This window comes from Myotis yumanensis, unplaced genomic scaffold (assembly GCF_028538775.1).
Source record: "Myotis yumanensis isolate MYYU_CA2020_CCGP unplaced genomic scaffold, mMyoYum1.0.hap1 SCAF_6, whole genome shotgun sequence".
In the NCBI taxonomy this organism is placed as follows: domain Eukaryota; kingdom Metazoa; phylum Chordata; class Mammalia; order Chiroptera; family Vespertilionidae; genus Myotis; species Myotis yumanensis.
Genome location: NW_027223757.1, coordinates 31,627,911 through 31,642,706, shown reverse-complemented (window position 1 = coordinate 31,642,706; position 14,796 = coordinate 31,627,911). Strand labels below are relative to the sequence as shown.

General features: G+C 34.5%; 1 protein-coding gene across 6 annotated transcripts in view; it reads right to left on the bottom strand.

Annotated features, from left to right (window-relative positions):
• The window catches only part of STXBP5 (syntaxin binding protein 5), a 156,286-nt gene that overhangs the window by 21,645 nt on the left and 119,845 nt on the right, over positions 1-14,796 (bottom strand). For 4 of the 6 annotated variants that reach the window (XM_070417861.1, XM_070417863.1, XM_070417864.1 and 1 more), the window contains 2 exons: positions 7,421-7,471; positions 2,017-2,256 (listed from right to left, as the gene is read on the bottom strand). In XM_070417861.1, coding sequence (XP_070273962.1) covers positions 2,017-2,256; positions 7,421-7,471 — 291 coding nt within the window. The remainder of the gene's footprint in view (positions 1-2,016; positions 2,257-7,420; positions 7,472-14,796) is intronic. The other 2 variants (XM_070417867.1, XM_070417866.1) reach the window with 1 other exon arrangement.

The following is a 14,796-nucleotide window of genomic DNA, read 5'->3' as shown; positions in this document are numbered from 1 at the left end:
CATTTTGAATAGTTATAAAGGCAGTGTTTATTAAAACACATTTCATTTTCAAAATTGAGCTATGACTTGTTAAAGTTATGTAAAGTCCCATTTTGGAGAATACCTAATTAAATTTGAATTTCAGATATATAATGAGTACTTTTAGTATAAGTATGTCCCAAATACTGCATTATATTTCCAAATTCTGCATGGGGCATACTTATATTAAAAAGCTTTGGTTCTCTGAAATTCAAATTTAAATCTTTTTTTTTTTTTTTTAATATATTTTATTGATGTTTTACAGAGAGGAAGGGAGAGAGATAGAGAGTTAGAAACATCGATGAGAGAGAAACATCGATCAGCTGCCTCCTGCACATCTCCCACTGGGGATGTGCCCGCAACCCAGGTACATGCCCTTGACCGGAATCGAACCTGGGACCTTTCAGTCCGCAGGCCGACGCTCTATCCACCGAGCCAAACCGGTTTTGGCTGAAATTCAAATTTAAATGGGCATCCTGCATTTTATTTGCTAAATCTGGTAATCTTAGTCTGTAGTCCAGATTTGGCAAGTAGACAATTTAACTATTTTAAACAGTGTGCTAATTTGGGAATTGCTTATAATACATATGGGAATATTTATATCTTATTATAAACTAATGCATGCTTGTTGTAGAAAATTTAGACTAATCAGTAAAAAGAAAATAAAAATTACCCACAATCCCACTATTCAGTGATAATTACTATTAACATTTTTATTTTCATCTCTTAATTTTTTTTCCTATACACTTAGCTGTTGCTTACTAATAAAAATGAGATTAGCAAGAATATTATCATTATGTAACCTTTTATAACTAGGCATAGAGTAGTATACACTCAAATATTTATTGAGCTGAATAACTAAATCAAACTTCCTTTAATGTAAAGATAGTTCGAAAATGAACATTAATACATAATTACATTTTAATTCTAAATTCCAAATATTATTAAAGTCCACCCTATAAATAAGAGATAAGAGCACAATCATGTTTTTTCCTATCTAGATCATCATTAACTAGCAATGGAAACCAGAATTCTGTTATTTCCAGACCTGTCAGATTCCACATACATTTGGTAACATTTAATCTCATTTTTAATATATGAAGACTACATTTTTTTCTTCTTAAAATTTGCTATTGTCACATTTCCCTAATACTTTAAAGAAGAAAAATAATATACTTTAAAACTTTATACTTAGAGGTTAAAAATAGTCAGATTTATGCCTGGCTAGCATGGCTCAGTGGTTGAGTATGGACCTATGAACCAGGAGGTCACGGTTTGATTCTAGGTCAGGATACATGCCATGGTTGTAGGCTCAATCCCCAGTAGGGGGCATGTAGGAGGTAGCCGATCAATGATTCTCTCTCATCACTGATGTTTCTATCTCTCCCTTTCTCTTCCTACCTCTCTGAAATCAATAAAAATATATTAAAAAATAGATTTATAATATCTAAAAATGTTTATATAATATTTTTCTCCTAAATATGTAACAACCTTTTGCTTATAGAATATATATTTTGAAATATTCTGGATGTGTCAGAATAAGCCCCCCCCGCCTCCCCCCCATATTCTTTTCAGAGAGGAAGGGAGAGCGAGATAGAAACATCATGCCCCCCCCCACCCCCCCGCCCCCATAGGGGATAGAGCCCACAATCCGGGCATGTGCCCTGACCAGGAATCAAACAGGTGACCTCTTGGTTGCTGGGCTGACACTCAAACACTGAACCACACCTGGCCGGGCTCCCCATTTTCTTAGCTAGAAATAATTTTAGATAAGGTCCTAGAGTTTAAAAAGTGCAAAACCTGAACAGCTGTAGTATTAAATGATAGTCTTCAATCTTATTCCATGTATTCCTTTATTAAAAGTATAAGACTGTAACTATCCCCATTTAGTTTATATTTTAGAATTATTAGGTTCATTCAAAAATGAAAAACAAAGGCATCATTTATATCATAGTAAATCAAATGTTCAATATCAGTGCAGCACTGGAACAGACTTACCACTTGGAGACACAATTACTGGCTGAAGAAGTCTTTGCTCTCCTCCTGGGGGGAGGTTCAGTGCAATGACAAGCACTGTCCCCAAGGTAGTACCAACCCATAAGCAGGGGGAAGGAGACGAGTCTGCCTTTCGAGTGAAAGTCTCACAGAAATGGAGAGCAGAGATGGCTTCTCGAGATTCCTTATCAATGCTGGTTACACTCGAACTCCGGGACCGGCTGAAGGAATTGTCTTTCACATCTAAAGTGATTTGAAATGTGAGAGTGCTCAAATTATAAAATAGCACATTTTTTATTTGGTATAAATTCGGCTAGTTAATCTGCAAAAAGACAACACATTTAATTTTAATATTTTAACTGAAAAGAAAAACTATTTACTTTTATGCTACTAATTTTTTTTATTTGCTCAAATATAAAATGGCAAATGGACAAACCCCACAGTTCATTGAGAATCACTGATCGGCTGCCTCCTGCACGCTCCCCACTGGGGATGAGCCTGCAGTCCCTGGCATGTGCCCTTGACTGGAATTGAACCTGGGACCCTTCCTTCCGCAGGCCAAGGCTCTATCCACTGAGCCAAACCGGCTAGGGCGGTATTTTTAATTTTCTACATTTAAAAATACATTTAGAAGTACTCTAATTCTACCTTCAAATTTATTATATGATGCATTTTCCCCCAAATCTGTCCCAATGAAAGCCTTTAACGCATAAAATTTGGCTTTCATTTTTCTTCAATGCCATTTTAAATGTACTTCACATTCATCTAAGGCATTTTTCATCACAATGTGTAAGTGGTATCAGGTATATTCCCTGTTCCCAGCTGTCTGTAATGACAGGGATACTTGTAAATTATACTAATACACCTTCTCTTGTCTTTAGCCACCTTCTTCTTTGTGGCCAATCTCGTCTGTCTCAAGCCCTGGACTCTTATTTCTAGGAAATGCATTTTGAAATGCTTATGGGGATTTTTTTCTATGTCTCACTATGCAAAATCAAAACACATCACTTCCCTAAAGCTCTAAATTCTTCTTTGTATTAACGACACACCAGTCTTCATAGGGAACAACACTTACATGAGTTGCAGTTTTGGTTCTTCCTTTTCACTTTACCTATTTATCCCTGGGATGCTAACTCCTATGTTGTTTTTATTCCAATGTTGTTTTTACTCTTTCTATAATCAATCAACTCCCATTACCTGAAGTTCAGGCCTTCATGATCATTCATATAGACTACTGCACAATTTCCAATAATCTCCTCACCTTCACTATCACTGTTCCAACACAATCCAATTAAATAATATGAATGTACAGTTGCAATTCTATCATTTCTATTTTTAAAATCTTCAGTGGTTCCTCTTTACTGATCACGCCTATAATCTTATTCAAGTTTTTAAGACTCTCCACAAAATACCTCCAACCTACCCTCCCAGCCCTATCTTCCAATGCTGCCCTGCTCCAGGTTACTGTGGGAAACAAACGGAATCATTCAGTGTTCTCCAAACACACTCTGCACTCACTTTTACACTTTTGCTGGTGATAGTGCCCTTGCCTCACCATTTCTTTACCTTTCAAGATTGTGCTTATTCTCCTTCTCAGGTAACATAATCTTCATGAAGTTTATCCTGATTCTTAAAACCATAAAGTTTTCCTTCTGAATCTTGGTATCTTTTTATCTCTTCTGTGGCACTAACAGTACATTTTTCTGTAGTTACTTCTGACTTATCTCAGGCCTCACTCTAAAGTGACCGTAAGTTTCCTGATATAAGTAAGGGCTGTGATGTTTTGATATCTTGCATATGAAAATAATAAATACTTGTTGAACACACATCTATAGTTGAAAATATCTAAACCAATGCATTTCTGCTGCACACTGGGATATGTTAAAATTTCTAGTAGTGCCTACATATAATAAACCATTCCTCAAATCACATGCTTTCAATACTATCATGAAGTAAATGACTTCATCATGTCATGAAAAAAAAAAAAATGTTGGTCTTCTAAGTTGTATTTTATGAAATAAAAAAGGTATCATTGAATCCTATTTATGCCAAGAGCTTTTTATAATCAAATTTAGATTCACATATTAAAAAATATTCCCCAAATAATAATGATATTCAACAATTTTTATTATGGCTAGCCTCTGAAAACAATAAAGCTACTAGTAATGACAACAGTATAGAACATTTCTAAATATAGTTTCTAAAAATATCTTTCTTTTGCCTGAGATTATATTTCCTGTTACAGACTATGACACAGTAGAAAATAACTACTTACTGTAAATGAAACAACTTTCCATAAACAATAGCTCATTGGGAATTTGTAATATAATACTGATTCAAATGTTAACTCTTAATAGTTTCCAAAGTTATTTTGATAAAATAACAAAATTTAAATTTATTTTGCACTAATAAAAGTATTTAATTTGTTGCTTTAATGAAAATATACATACAAAATGAATGAACATATATTTTCAGTTGTGATCCAGTGATAAAATTGGAAATGAATGATACAAGAAAATTTGATAATATAAATTTCAATGTAAATTAAGCTATGTGAAAACCCTTATTGATATTTATTAAAATTACATAATGATTTGCAACAATCTATAATTCAAATGTTAATTTGTAGGCCAAATAAACAGTGTTTTAATTAATAAACTAACCATATAAATTTCATAAACTACAAATTCACATGTATTATGACGTCACTTTAAAAATTAGATTACCAAAGGAATTCCTAAGGCTAGATCAAACAGGAAAACAACGTGAATCAGGATCAACTTTGAACTTACAGAATTAGACTGTTTATTTAATCTTCCTAGAACTGTTTGGATATAAGAATTTCTAGCAGTTTATGAATTACAACAAACTTCTGACTGCTATTAAGTTACATGTTGTGAGTCTTTGTGGCTTGAATTTTAGAAATTGGGCAAGATAAACACATGGAATATAAATTTAAATTTTAGTAACAAGAGCAGAAATGAAAATAACTACCAGTAAACAAGGCTACCAGGTGCTATATGTCATCATGGCACTTTACATTTTATTGAATCCACATAACCACCCTGAAAAGTATTATCATCACAATTTAACAAATAATAAAACAGAGGTTCAGAAAGATTAAATGACTTGCCCAGCATGACAAAGCTAGTTAATAGAAGAGTTCGGATTTGTGCCCATGTCCAAAACTTTCTACTAGACAACTCCAGATAGACATGGGTTAGTTATATCACCAACAGTATACAAGTGGAAGATTTGGTTACTATTGAGTATTAAAGTTTAGTCTTTAGACACACACACAGACACAAAACACCTTGATGACGTGGTCTTTCTGGCAGATCTAAACTCGGATAATATTTGTCTTTAACATCTTGACCCAGGGCTAGCTGATAACAACCGTGTCATAAAATTGTTTCTCTCATGTTTCTCCAGATGCCCAGAACATTACTTATACATAGCATCCTCTCCTCACCACAAAGCCTAATGCAAAAAAAAAAAAAAAAAAAATCTATATCCCCAAATCAAAACATAAAGCCAAGAGGTGAATTTGGTCAGAGTAAAAATTAGGACAAAAACTAATTCATAATTAAGGTATATAACAATTTGATGTTTTGCCTCCTGTGGCTGACACTTGAAAGTGACATCAGAACTCTAACAATATCACGCATGGTTCCTGAGTTGTGGGCCAGGGAATCTGGAATGATGAGGCTATAGTGAAAGTGTAGTGTCACACAATTTCCCCATAAGCCAAAGTGGATTCTACTCACAGAAGCTTCCAGAGCTGCAGGACATCCCACAGCCTGGGCTGCTTCAGCAATATCTGGTAGTTTGAGCCTATCAATTACAGCTGTTTTCCCTCAATGACTCCCCAGCTAATGTAAACAATTACCAGCTAAGAATCTTTACCAAAAAACAGTTCAGCAGCACAAAGACTTGAAGGGAAATTACCTAGGCAACCTGGAGACTGTTTCAAGGCATATATCAACCAAAATTATAATTGGCTTAGGGAATTTAAATATATGGGCACACAAGCTAAAACAAACTAAAGATGACTTATAAAAGTATGGAGTAAACACTTTGATTAACTTATTTACATAAGTTATAACAATGTTCCAAAAATAATTGATTATGATATTTTTACTTATTTAAAAGTATTTGCACATGTCTTTTCTCAGTTTTTAAGAAACTGAAAGATATTTTAACTAGTGGTATTTCATGTTATTGAAATCATGGACCTCTTTGAGAGTCTGATGAAAACTCTGGATCCTCTTGTTGAAAAAAAAAGTATATTATAAGCCTCAGATACAATTGGGTTCAAATTACATCCTTCATTTTTATAGTGAAGGGAACTGTGCCCTTCTCAAAACATGTTAGCATACATTCTAGGATTAATTCATGTTTCCCTAAACATCAGTGATACTACAGGTTTCTACTAAATTGTTTTTCCTATGTTCAGGCATGGAACCCTTTACTAACAACAGCAGAAGATCTATGCCCACTCACTCATAATCACATACTTCCTATCAGTGTAACTGATATAAGACTATGATTAGAAAATATTAAATTAGTATGGTAAAACTGACCAATACCTAAGTCTGTATTATGCATGAAAAGATAGTCAAGGAATCTAGAGAATAGTGAGAAGATGAGATGGATGAGCAAATTTAAAGGAGAAAAGCCTAGTTATTTCCACGACAAAGATGGGTGAGACCATCCTTATACAGTCATACTTATTCAATTAAAGGCAATACAAATTTCTGAAATTAAAAAATGTGTTTAAAAAGAAACCATGCTTTATATTTACTACATAAAATCTTACTTTTATCTTTATTGAAATCTTATTTGTCCCTACTGTGGGAAATCAGGGAGCTGTTTTTAAGTGGCATATAAAGCAAAAGGAATTTTCACTCTGCTTTCCTAATGGACTAGCTGCATAGAAAGTGCTCTAGAAGAAGATAGATTTCCCAACTTATTATCAACAAAACGTTCTTCATATGAGAGTTATTATAATACAAAAAACTTATGATTTATTTTGAAAATATTAAATTCGTATAAAATTTAGAAATTGTAGAATTCAAATTAAGTTTTCAGGTGGATAAATGTGATGTAACAACTTTTAACAGAAATTAATCTGAAATTGCACAAATCTTAATTTTATACTAAATTTTGTTTAGATATAAAGTATGACAGGGCTAAGGAAATGTATTATTCTATTTTACTTGATTTCATAATTATCTTTCATAATTTACTGATGGCTTTTAAAGGCCATTAATTCTTTACTATCTTAGTCATTTTAAACTTGATTTCTTATGAAAATGTAATTTATGGTAATTTTAAATTTTCTGATTTCCTTGTCTTCCCATTAAAGGGAGTTTAACTACTATGGATTTTTATTTATTTTACTTACCTAAGTCAGGCTTTAGGTCAGTAGGCAAGCTTAACTTCCTTGACATCTTTGCTGAAAAATAAAATGCATTTTTAAACTTCTGAAGAATCTTTGATACTTAGTAATACCAACTGCTCTTGAAGATTGAAGCAAATGTTTATTAATTAATCTAGATGCTAAGATAATTGGAATGATTAATAATAATATGGGTGGAAAGTAAATCTTATTTTCAACTTTTTAAAAAGTATGTACTTACTTGCTGTAATATTTTTTCAGGGTTGAAGCTCTTACTTCAACAAGGAAGCCTTTTATATTCTGTTAATTATTCCTTAGGCTCAAAGGAAAGAGTTAGGCTTTTCTAAGAGAAGCAAGGTCATTTCTCAGAAGGAAGGTATTGTAGATAAGGACAATAGAGGCATAAGACTGAGTTTGGGTAAGTGATGTAATAAAATTGCTGTAGCTCATCTTCATAGCTATTGAATTAATTATTTTTAAGTTAATTTCTAGAACCTAGGACAAATCTGTATGTATAACCAAATGAAGGCATTTGATTACATTATAAAATGTTCGGCTCAACCATTTGTTGATGTAAATTAACACCTCTATTTACATTTCAGCAAAAAAGAACAAACACAAAAAATTAAAAAAACCCCAAAACAAAACAAAGTCATGCTCAGTCTAAAATTACAGTATTTACAAAAATGTAAACTACAGATATTTTGACTTCTACTTAGTATTAGAATAATAGAAAAGCCTGCATATAAACTTATTGGAATTCACTTTCCATCCTCAAAATTAGTTATTGCATTCATCTAGGAAGTGATTTAAAGTTAGGAGCTGTTTAACTGTATCTATTATGTTAGTGCCAGTGCATGCGAAACAGAATAGTGCTTCCTACGTGAAATTTTAAAAAAGCATGTTTGTTAATACATGAGTGCGTATATCAGGTTAAATTTTGGACTGTTAGAAGATATTTAAAGCACAGACCCTGCTAGTCCATAAGGGCGCCAGTAAACAAAGAGAAATCCAGTCATAGAACATACTTCCACATCTAAAAAAATGACAAATCCAGTGTTAGGAAAGAGGCATTAGGGAAACTGGGAAAGGATTGGGGGTGGGGGTGGGGGGGGAGTGGGGAGGGGTATGGAATAGTTTTCACTTCTAAGCTTCATAATCTAATCAGCATCCTTTAAAAAACAACAATGGGTCAAATATATGAATCAGTCTTTTCCCACATTCATCCCGACTTAATTTCATTTAAAAAATAAAATGCCATAGAAAACTAAAATAGCCAAATGAAATCTATGGTTACTTGACCTCATATAAATGGTTGCTATTGTATTTAATATCCAATTCCATTAAAATTAGAAGACATTATACCCCAAAACCATCTTCTAAAATGCAATATTAAACATTATGAATGAATGTCAATGTTTTCACTTAATACCATCCACATATTACGTGAAGCAGAAAAATAAGTCTGGTACAGTCTAAAGATGCTCTTGTTAGAATCAGATGATGTGGATGCCTCTCTCGACCCCACCATCCTGATCTGATCAAGTTATTCTAAGTCTCTGGACTAGTGCTGATCAAACTTGAAAGTGAACAAGAATCAGCTGGGGGTCTTGTTAAATCAGATTCTGATCCTGTACCTGGGCGAGGGCCTGGGGTTCTGCACTTCTATCAAACTCCCAGAAGATGCTGATGCTGATGCTGGTCTCTGAACCACACTTAGAGCAGCAAGGTCCCTAAATTGAAAGCACCTTCAGGATAGGAAACAGGACTAATTCATTAACTCAGAGGGTATGTACATTAAATCCACAACAAGCATTTCTTAAAAAAACTTCAATAACTAGTTTAAATAATGTGGAAGTGTAAAATGTAGCAGTTAGAACTAGATTTGGAATCAGAATAAATCTGAGTTTGAATCTACTTCAACCAATTAGTAGGTAGATGACCTTAAGCCAATCACTCTGCCTCTCTAAACCTTAAATTTCCTCCTCTGTAAAATGTAGATAACAAGGCTAATTTCATAGCTTTGAGGGTTACATAAGATAATGAAAGCAAAGCACTGAGCATAATATATTATATATAGTATGGATTTGATGTTAGTTATTTAATAATAAGCAAATTGAATATACTTTTTTCATAAACTATAAAATGCTATACAGATGAACAATTCATTTGACATTATAAATAACCCAATGTTACTTTATTCTAATTCTATGGTAATATTCCAAGCAACTAAGCATATGCTTTTAATCTCCTTTAGGATTTCTACTAGAAATTCTTCCATATAATTTTTCAGTTATTTTAAGAAGTTAACCCTTCCCATAAAAGTTTTTTTTTTTGCTATTTATTTATTTATTCATTTATTAGGTCTAGCACCACTTGGTTTCTCTAACATGTAAAGAATGGAATACAACTAACCAGCCTTCAAATGCTTCAGTTGGTCTTATTTTTCAACATTTTATATAGAGGTAAGACTACACACAAAAATGAGGCAGGTTTTCTGAATATAGTAACTTTACTATGTCACAAAATGATTGAACTATGAAGTCCATTATCTATATACTAGCGGCCCAGTGCGCGAAATCGCGCATGGTAGTCTGCTGCTGCTTGCACCCCCGCCTACCTGCCCGCACCGCCCCGCCCACCCACCTACCACGACTTGCCGTGCTTGCTGCCCCACCTGCCCACCACCCACCTTGCTGCGATCAGAGCCTGTGGGCCACGGGGGAGGGACTGAGAGGTGCTCAATGTACTTTATGGTAACCGGTCATTTGGTCGTCCTGACACTGGCTTTTTAAATACACACACACACACACACACACACATATATAGAAGCCTAAGTGACCTTCTGACCGTCCGGTAGCTCTGATGCATAATGACCACAAGGGGGCAGATGCTCTGACTGGTAGTTATGATGCACACTGACCACCAGGGGGCAGACGCTCAATGCAGAAGCTGCCAAGCTGTGGTGACTTGGCAGCTGTGGTTTTTCGGTGACGCACCCAGAACCAGAGAGGAGGGAGCCCGATTTCGGGGTGCATTACCCGAGAACTGCCCTCTCACAATCCGGGACCCTTCGGGGGATGTTGGAGAGTCAGTTTCAGCCCGATCCCTGCAGGCCAGGTCGAGGGAACTTCCACCCCCCAGTACACAAATCTGTGCACCGGGCCTCTAGTTTCTTCATAAAACGCTTTGCAACTGGAGACCCACAACCAGACCACCAACTCAATCATAGCATTCAATCAAAAGACATTTAAGCAACATTGCTATTATGTTTGCATATAATGTTAAGCAATCTCCTTGAATATAGAACTTGAAATTAAAAGATTAACCTATAGTGTTTAGTGTTAAGTATAGCAATTAATTAATATTATAAAAATAGATACAGAACTAAGAGTTTTGAGGAGCAGAGTGAAACTTATTGATCTATTAAATACTTACTGGGCACATGCCAGTAATTTGTCAGAAGGCAGGGGTTTCCTGGCCTCCAGGAGCTTACAGTTCCATTACAGGAAACAAGTAACTCCAAAGCAACGTAGCCAGTACTACTAACAGAGGCAAGCACAATGTACTAATTTATACCTATCTCTGGTTGGAATACTTATCCTAAGACTGTGGGTTATGAAGACAAAGCCAGCAAGGAATAGTTTAGACTTTCTACATTTTTACAAAACAGTATGTTTGCCAAACATATTTGTTGACAGTATTTTTCTTTTGATATAAAATTTACATGTAAGTGCACAAATCTTAAATGTATATTCACTAAGTTTTAACAATGTATACACCATGTAATTCAAAATCATAGCAGGATATATAACTTTATCACCACCCCAAAAAGGACACACATATTCCTTCCCAACCAATTTTTGCCCTCGTCCCCAGAAACAACCACTGTTCTGATGCTTTTTCCACCATTGGTCAGTTTTGCCTATTGTAGAACTCCATATACATGAAATCATGGTATAAACTCTTATGTAAGGCATCTTTCACTCAGGATAATGTTTTTAATCTTCTTTCCAAAATATTTTAAAGGTTAAATTCATTTTTCAATGCACAGAATGAGACTTTTTAGATGAAAAATGACAGTCTCAATTAAAAGATTCATAGGCAGTACCAGATTATAATTTTCTTTCTGTTGTCCTACACTCATGCATTTCATCTTTAAGCTTTTTTGAATTATGTGTTCCTTACAGAAATTTGGAAAATATAGAGAAACAGAAAATAAGGTCCTCATGAACGTCCATAATCAAGAAGCAACATTTTTTCCTGCCAGTTCCTTTTAAAATCCATTTTTATTTATACAGTTGAGATGAACTATAATATACAAATATTTCACAAACTTTTGTTTAGCTAAAAATAAAGAAAAACATGCATCAGAGAAAATCTAGTAATATGCAAAAGTCCCAGCTCACAACTCTATCTCCTCAAAACTCAAACTGTCCCATATTTTTATCATATTAAGTTTTGCCAAGAAATCTGAAGCCAGATTACCGCCTACCTTTTGAATATAACTTGTCTATTTTTCACAGATGCTTATGGGGAAGGAGGGGAAAGGATGATAGGTCGGGAGGGTTTAAATCCTTAGTATTTCACATTGTATAATTTGTATTTATCTGTCTTCAGGTTCCATAACCCTTTCTTCTGTAAATTTCCATCCAGTAAGTTTATCATTACGCATATTAAGCATTTCATTATGAACGTTATTTTTAAAAACGTTTACTGTTGAAACTAATACATATGTCCCCTTCTTTTTCCCCATTGACCTCTTCTAGTGTGCCCCCTACCCTTTTTTTACTTTATTCATTATAAAGTTTCTATTTTCTCCATCTGTTTAACCATTATGACTATTTTTTTTTCCCTTTCAGTATCTGAACATATTTGAACAGCTGCTTTAAAATCTTTGAATGCTAATTTCAACATTTAAGTCATCTTCAGGTCTGTTTCTACTGATTGATTTTTAAATTCTTGATTATGTGTCATATATTCCTACTTTTTATTGTGAATCTTTAGTTCACATGCCTAGGAACTTTTGACTAGATGCTGGACATAGTAGATATATTGAAGGGAGTCTGGATTACATTGTCAACCTTAATAGGTGTCGAGTGTTGTGCCATAAATTACGAGATCCTTTTGGTTTTATCAGGCTTGGTTTTTTCTTTGTTAGGGTGGGTCTATTTCAGTTTAAATTTAGTTTTAGGTTAGGGCTTTCAAGCTAAAAGTGATCCCTATTTTTAAGAAGAGATCTTTTTGTGACAACAACAGAATAACTGAGGTGCTCAGCAAAGTCTAATGGCAACAACTCCTAGCACAACCGAATGACTGCCGGTATTATAGGTCAACTGTCAGCCTCAAAGCAGGTGGTTGCCACCAGGCCTTGTAGAATCAGCTCTGAGGCAAGGACCTGCACTGAATCCCCACACAAGACTTCCAGGAATTCCCACCTGAGTAGTTCCTCTCTAGTACCCTCCTCGCAAATTCCAATCAATTCAGCAGCCTAGAACTTCAAACTCTGCCTGCTTAGCTTAATGAAACTGCAACTCCACTTGGGTTCTACCCATCCTGTACTGCAGGAAAGTATCTTGTGGCAGAAAGCTGGGGAAGACTGTGAGACTCACCTCATATTTTTCCTTTTTCTTAAGGATGATAGTCCAGGACTGCCTGTTGCTCAGTGCCTGGAAAGAGACTCATGTATTTTGACTAGTTTTATAGTAGGAGGCTAAGTTGCAAACCTAAGGTCTAACGTTGAAATTTAGACTAAATGTTCCTACCTTTCAATCTTTGTGACTACTTCTGGGGGATATACTTGTTTTCAGCTGTTTAGTCTACCTCTTTGAGGGCAGATCCACTTCTAGATAAGCTTTAGTCAGCCTGCTGAGACTATACCCTGTAATTTGCTCTTAATTTTATGATGAAGTGGTTGCAGACTTTATCCAGCAATTTTCTGATGCTCATATTTTTACTTCTCAGGAGTCTCAGAAGCACTTGCCAACCCAGATACCTTGTCAGCTGAGTTCACTGTACGAGGCTTCTGCTCATGCTGTGAAGTTATTCAAACTCCATCCAGGCTTTCAAACAGGAGACATATGACTTACAAGAGTTTTCTTAGAAGACAAATAGTCTTTTGTTCCCCCTCTTCTTCAACTGTGTATTCTTTAACTCCTGTCCCTTGCACTTAGTATCTTCCTTGTTTTAAAATCCTTTGTCAGTAGAGAAAATGAACTAGCTCTCTTTTTTCTATGCCTTTGTCCACAGCAGAAACAAAGGGAATAGCAGTAAAGAAGTTTCTTCAATTTGAGGAAAACTGATAATCACAGATATACCTCAGAAGTCTGTTAACTTGAGCCTTTGCTCTCTCTTCTTCTAAACCTGAATGAGGATATCAAGCAGGCTGGCTGAGTTAAGCAGTAAAGAGTTGCATTTGCTTGGCAGAAATAATGAAGTTATATCTGATCACAACAATCAGTCTGCAGTGGTAGTTTCAATACCAATGAAAAATGCGTGATGTTCAAGAAAAGCAAATCTCAAGGCAAGAGGATTACTTGGACCATTATGCCATAAGTGACAGTTTCATCACGATTGATTATTTTTAGTTCTTTGCAACTGTAGAAATCTCTGTAAAATTCCTCAATTATTGAGATTCTCATTGTTTCTTTGAAATTAAACAGATGCTTTGTAATTTTATTTTAGTTTTCCACCCTCTATGTTCCACATTCTATTTTTATGAGGAGGGTTTTTTAAAAGAAAACAGAATCATAACTTCTGTTTAGAATGTGACTTTAACAGTAAACAGCATACCACTTCTAAAATGTAAAAGAACATTATTATGAGAGTGTGAAGAAAATGCTGAAAAAAAACCCCACAAGTTGAATTTTGTTTATACTGAGAGATGTTCAATAATTAGAATAAAGTGACAATATCACTTTTCTCACCACCTACAGAGACCTAATACTACTTTCAAGGATAATGTTGAAATATATGACATTAAACAAAACAATCAGAGTAATAAAACAACTAAAAGTCAGCATGTAGGAAAGGGTAAAAATCCAAGGGGCAAAGTGGAACCAGGATGTAGAAATTCTCTTATCAGTTATAACACATATTTTAATAGCCATTTGAATTAATAACGCAAATAGTATTAGTTCAATATATCTAAATTCCATTAGTTTGGAAACAGAATATATCTTACAAATTATTATATCTATATATGTATCTAGCATTTAATATGTGTTCAATAAACACGGTGATGAATAAATTAAAACCGTCACTGGAATTTTGCTTCTATAAAAAAATGCTAAATTTCTTCATAAGTGAAATGAAGAGAAAAAGAGGGCAACTTAAGTACAATCCTATTAATCATAAAGATAAGTTTTGGAAATACAAAGCAC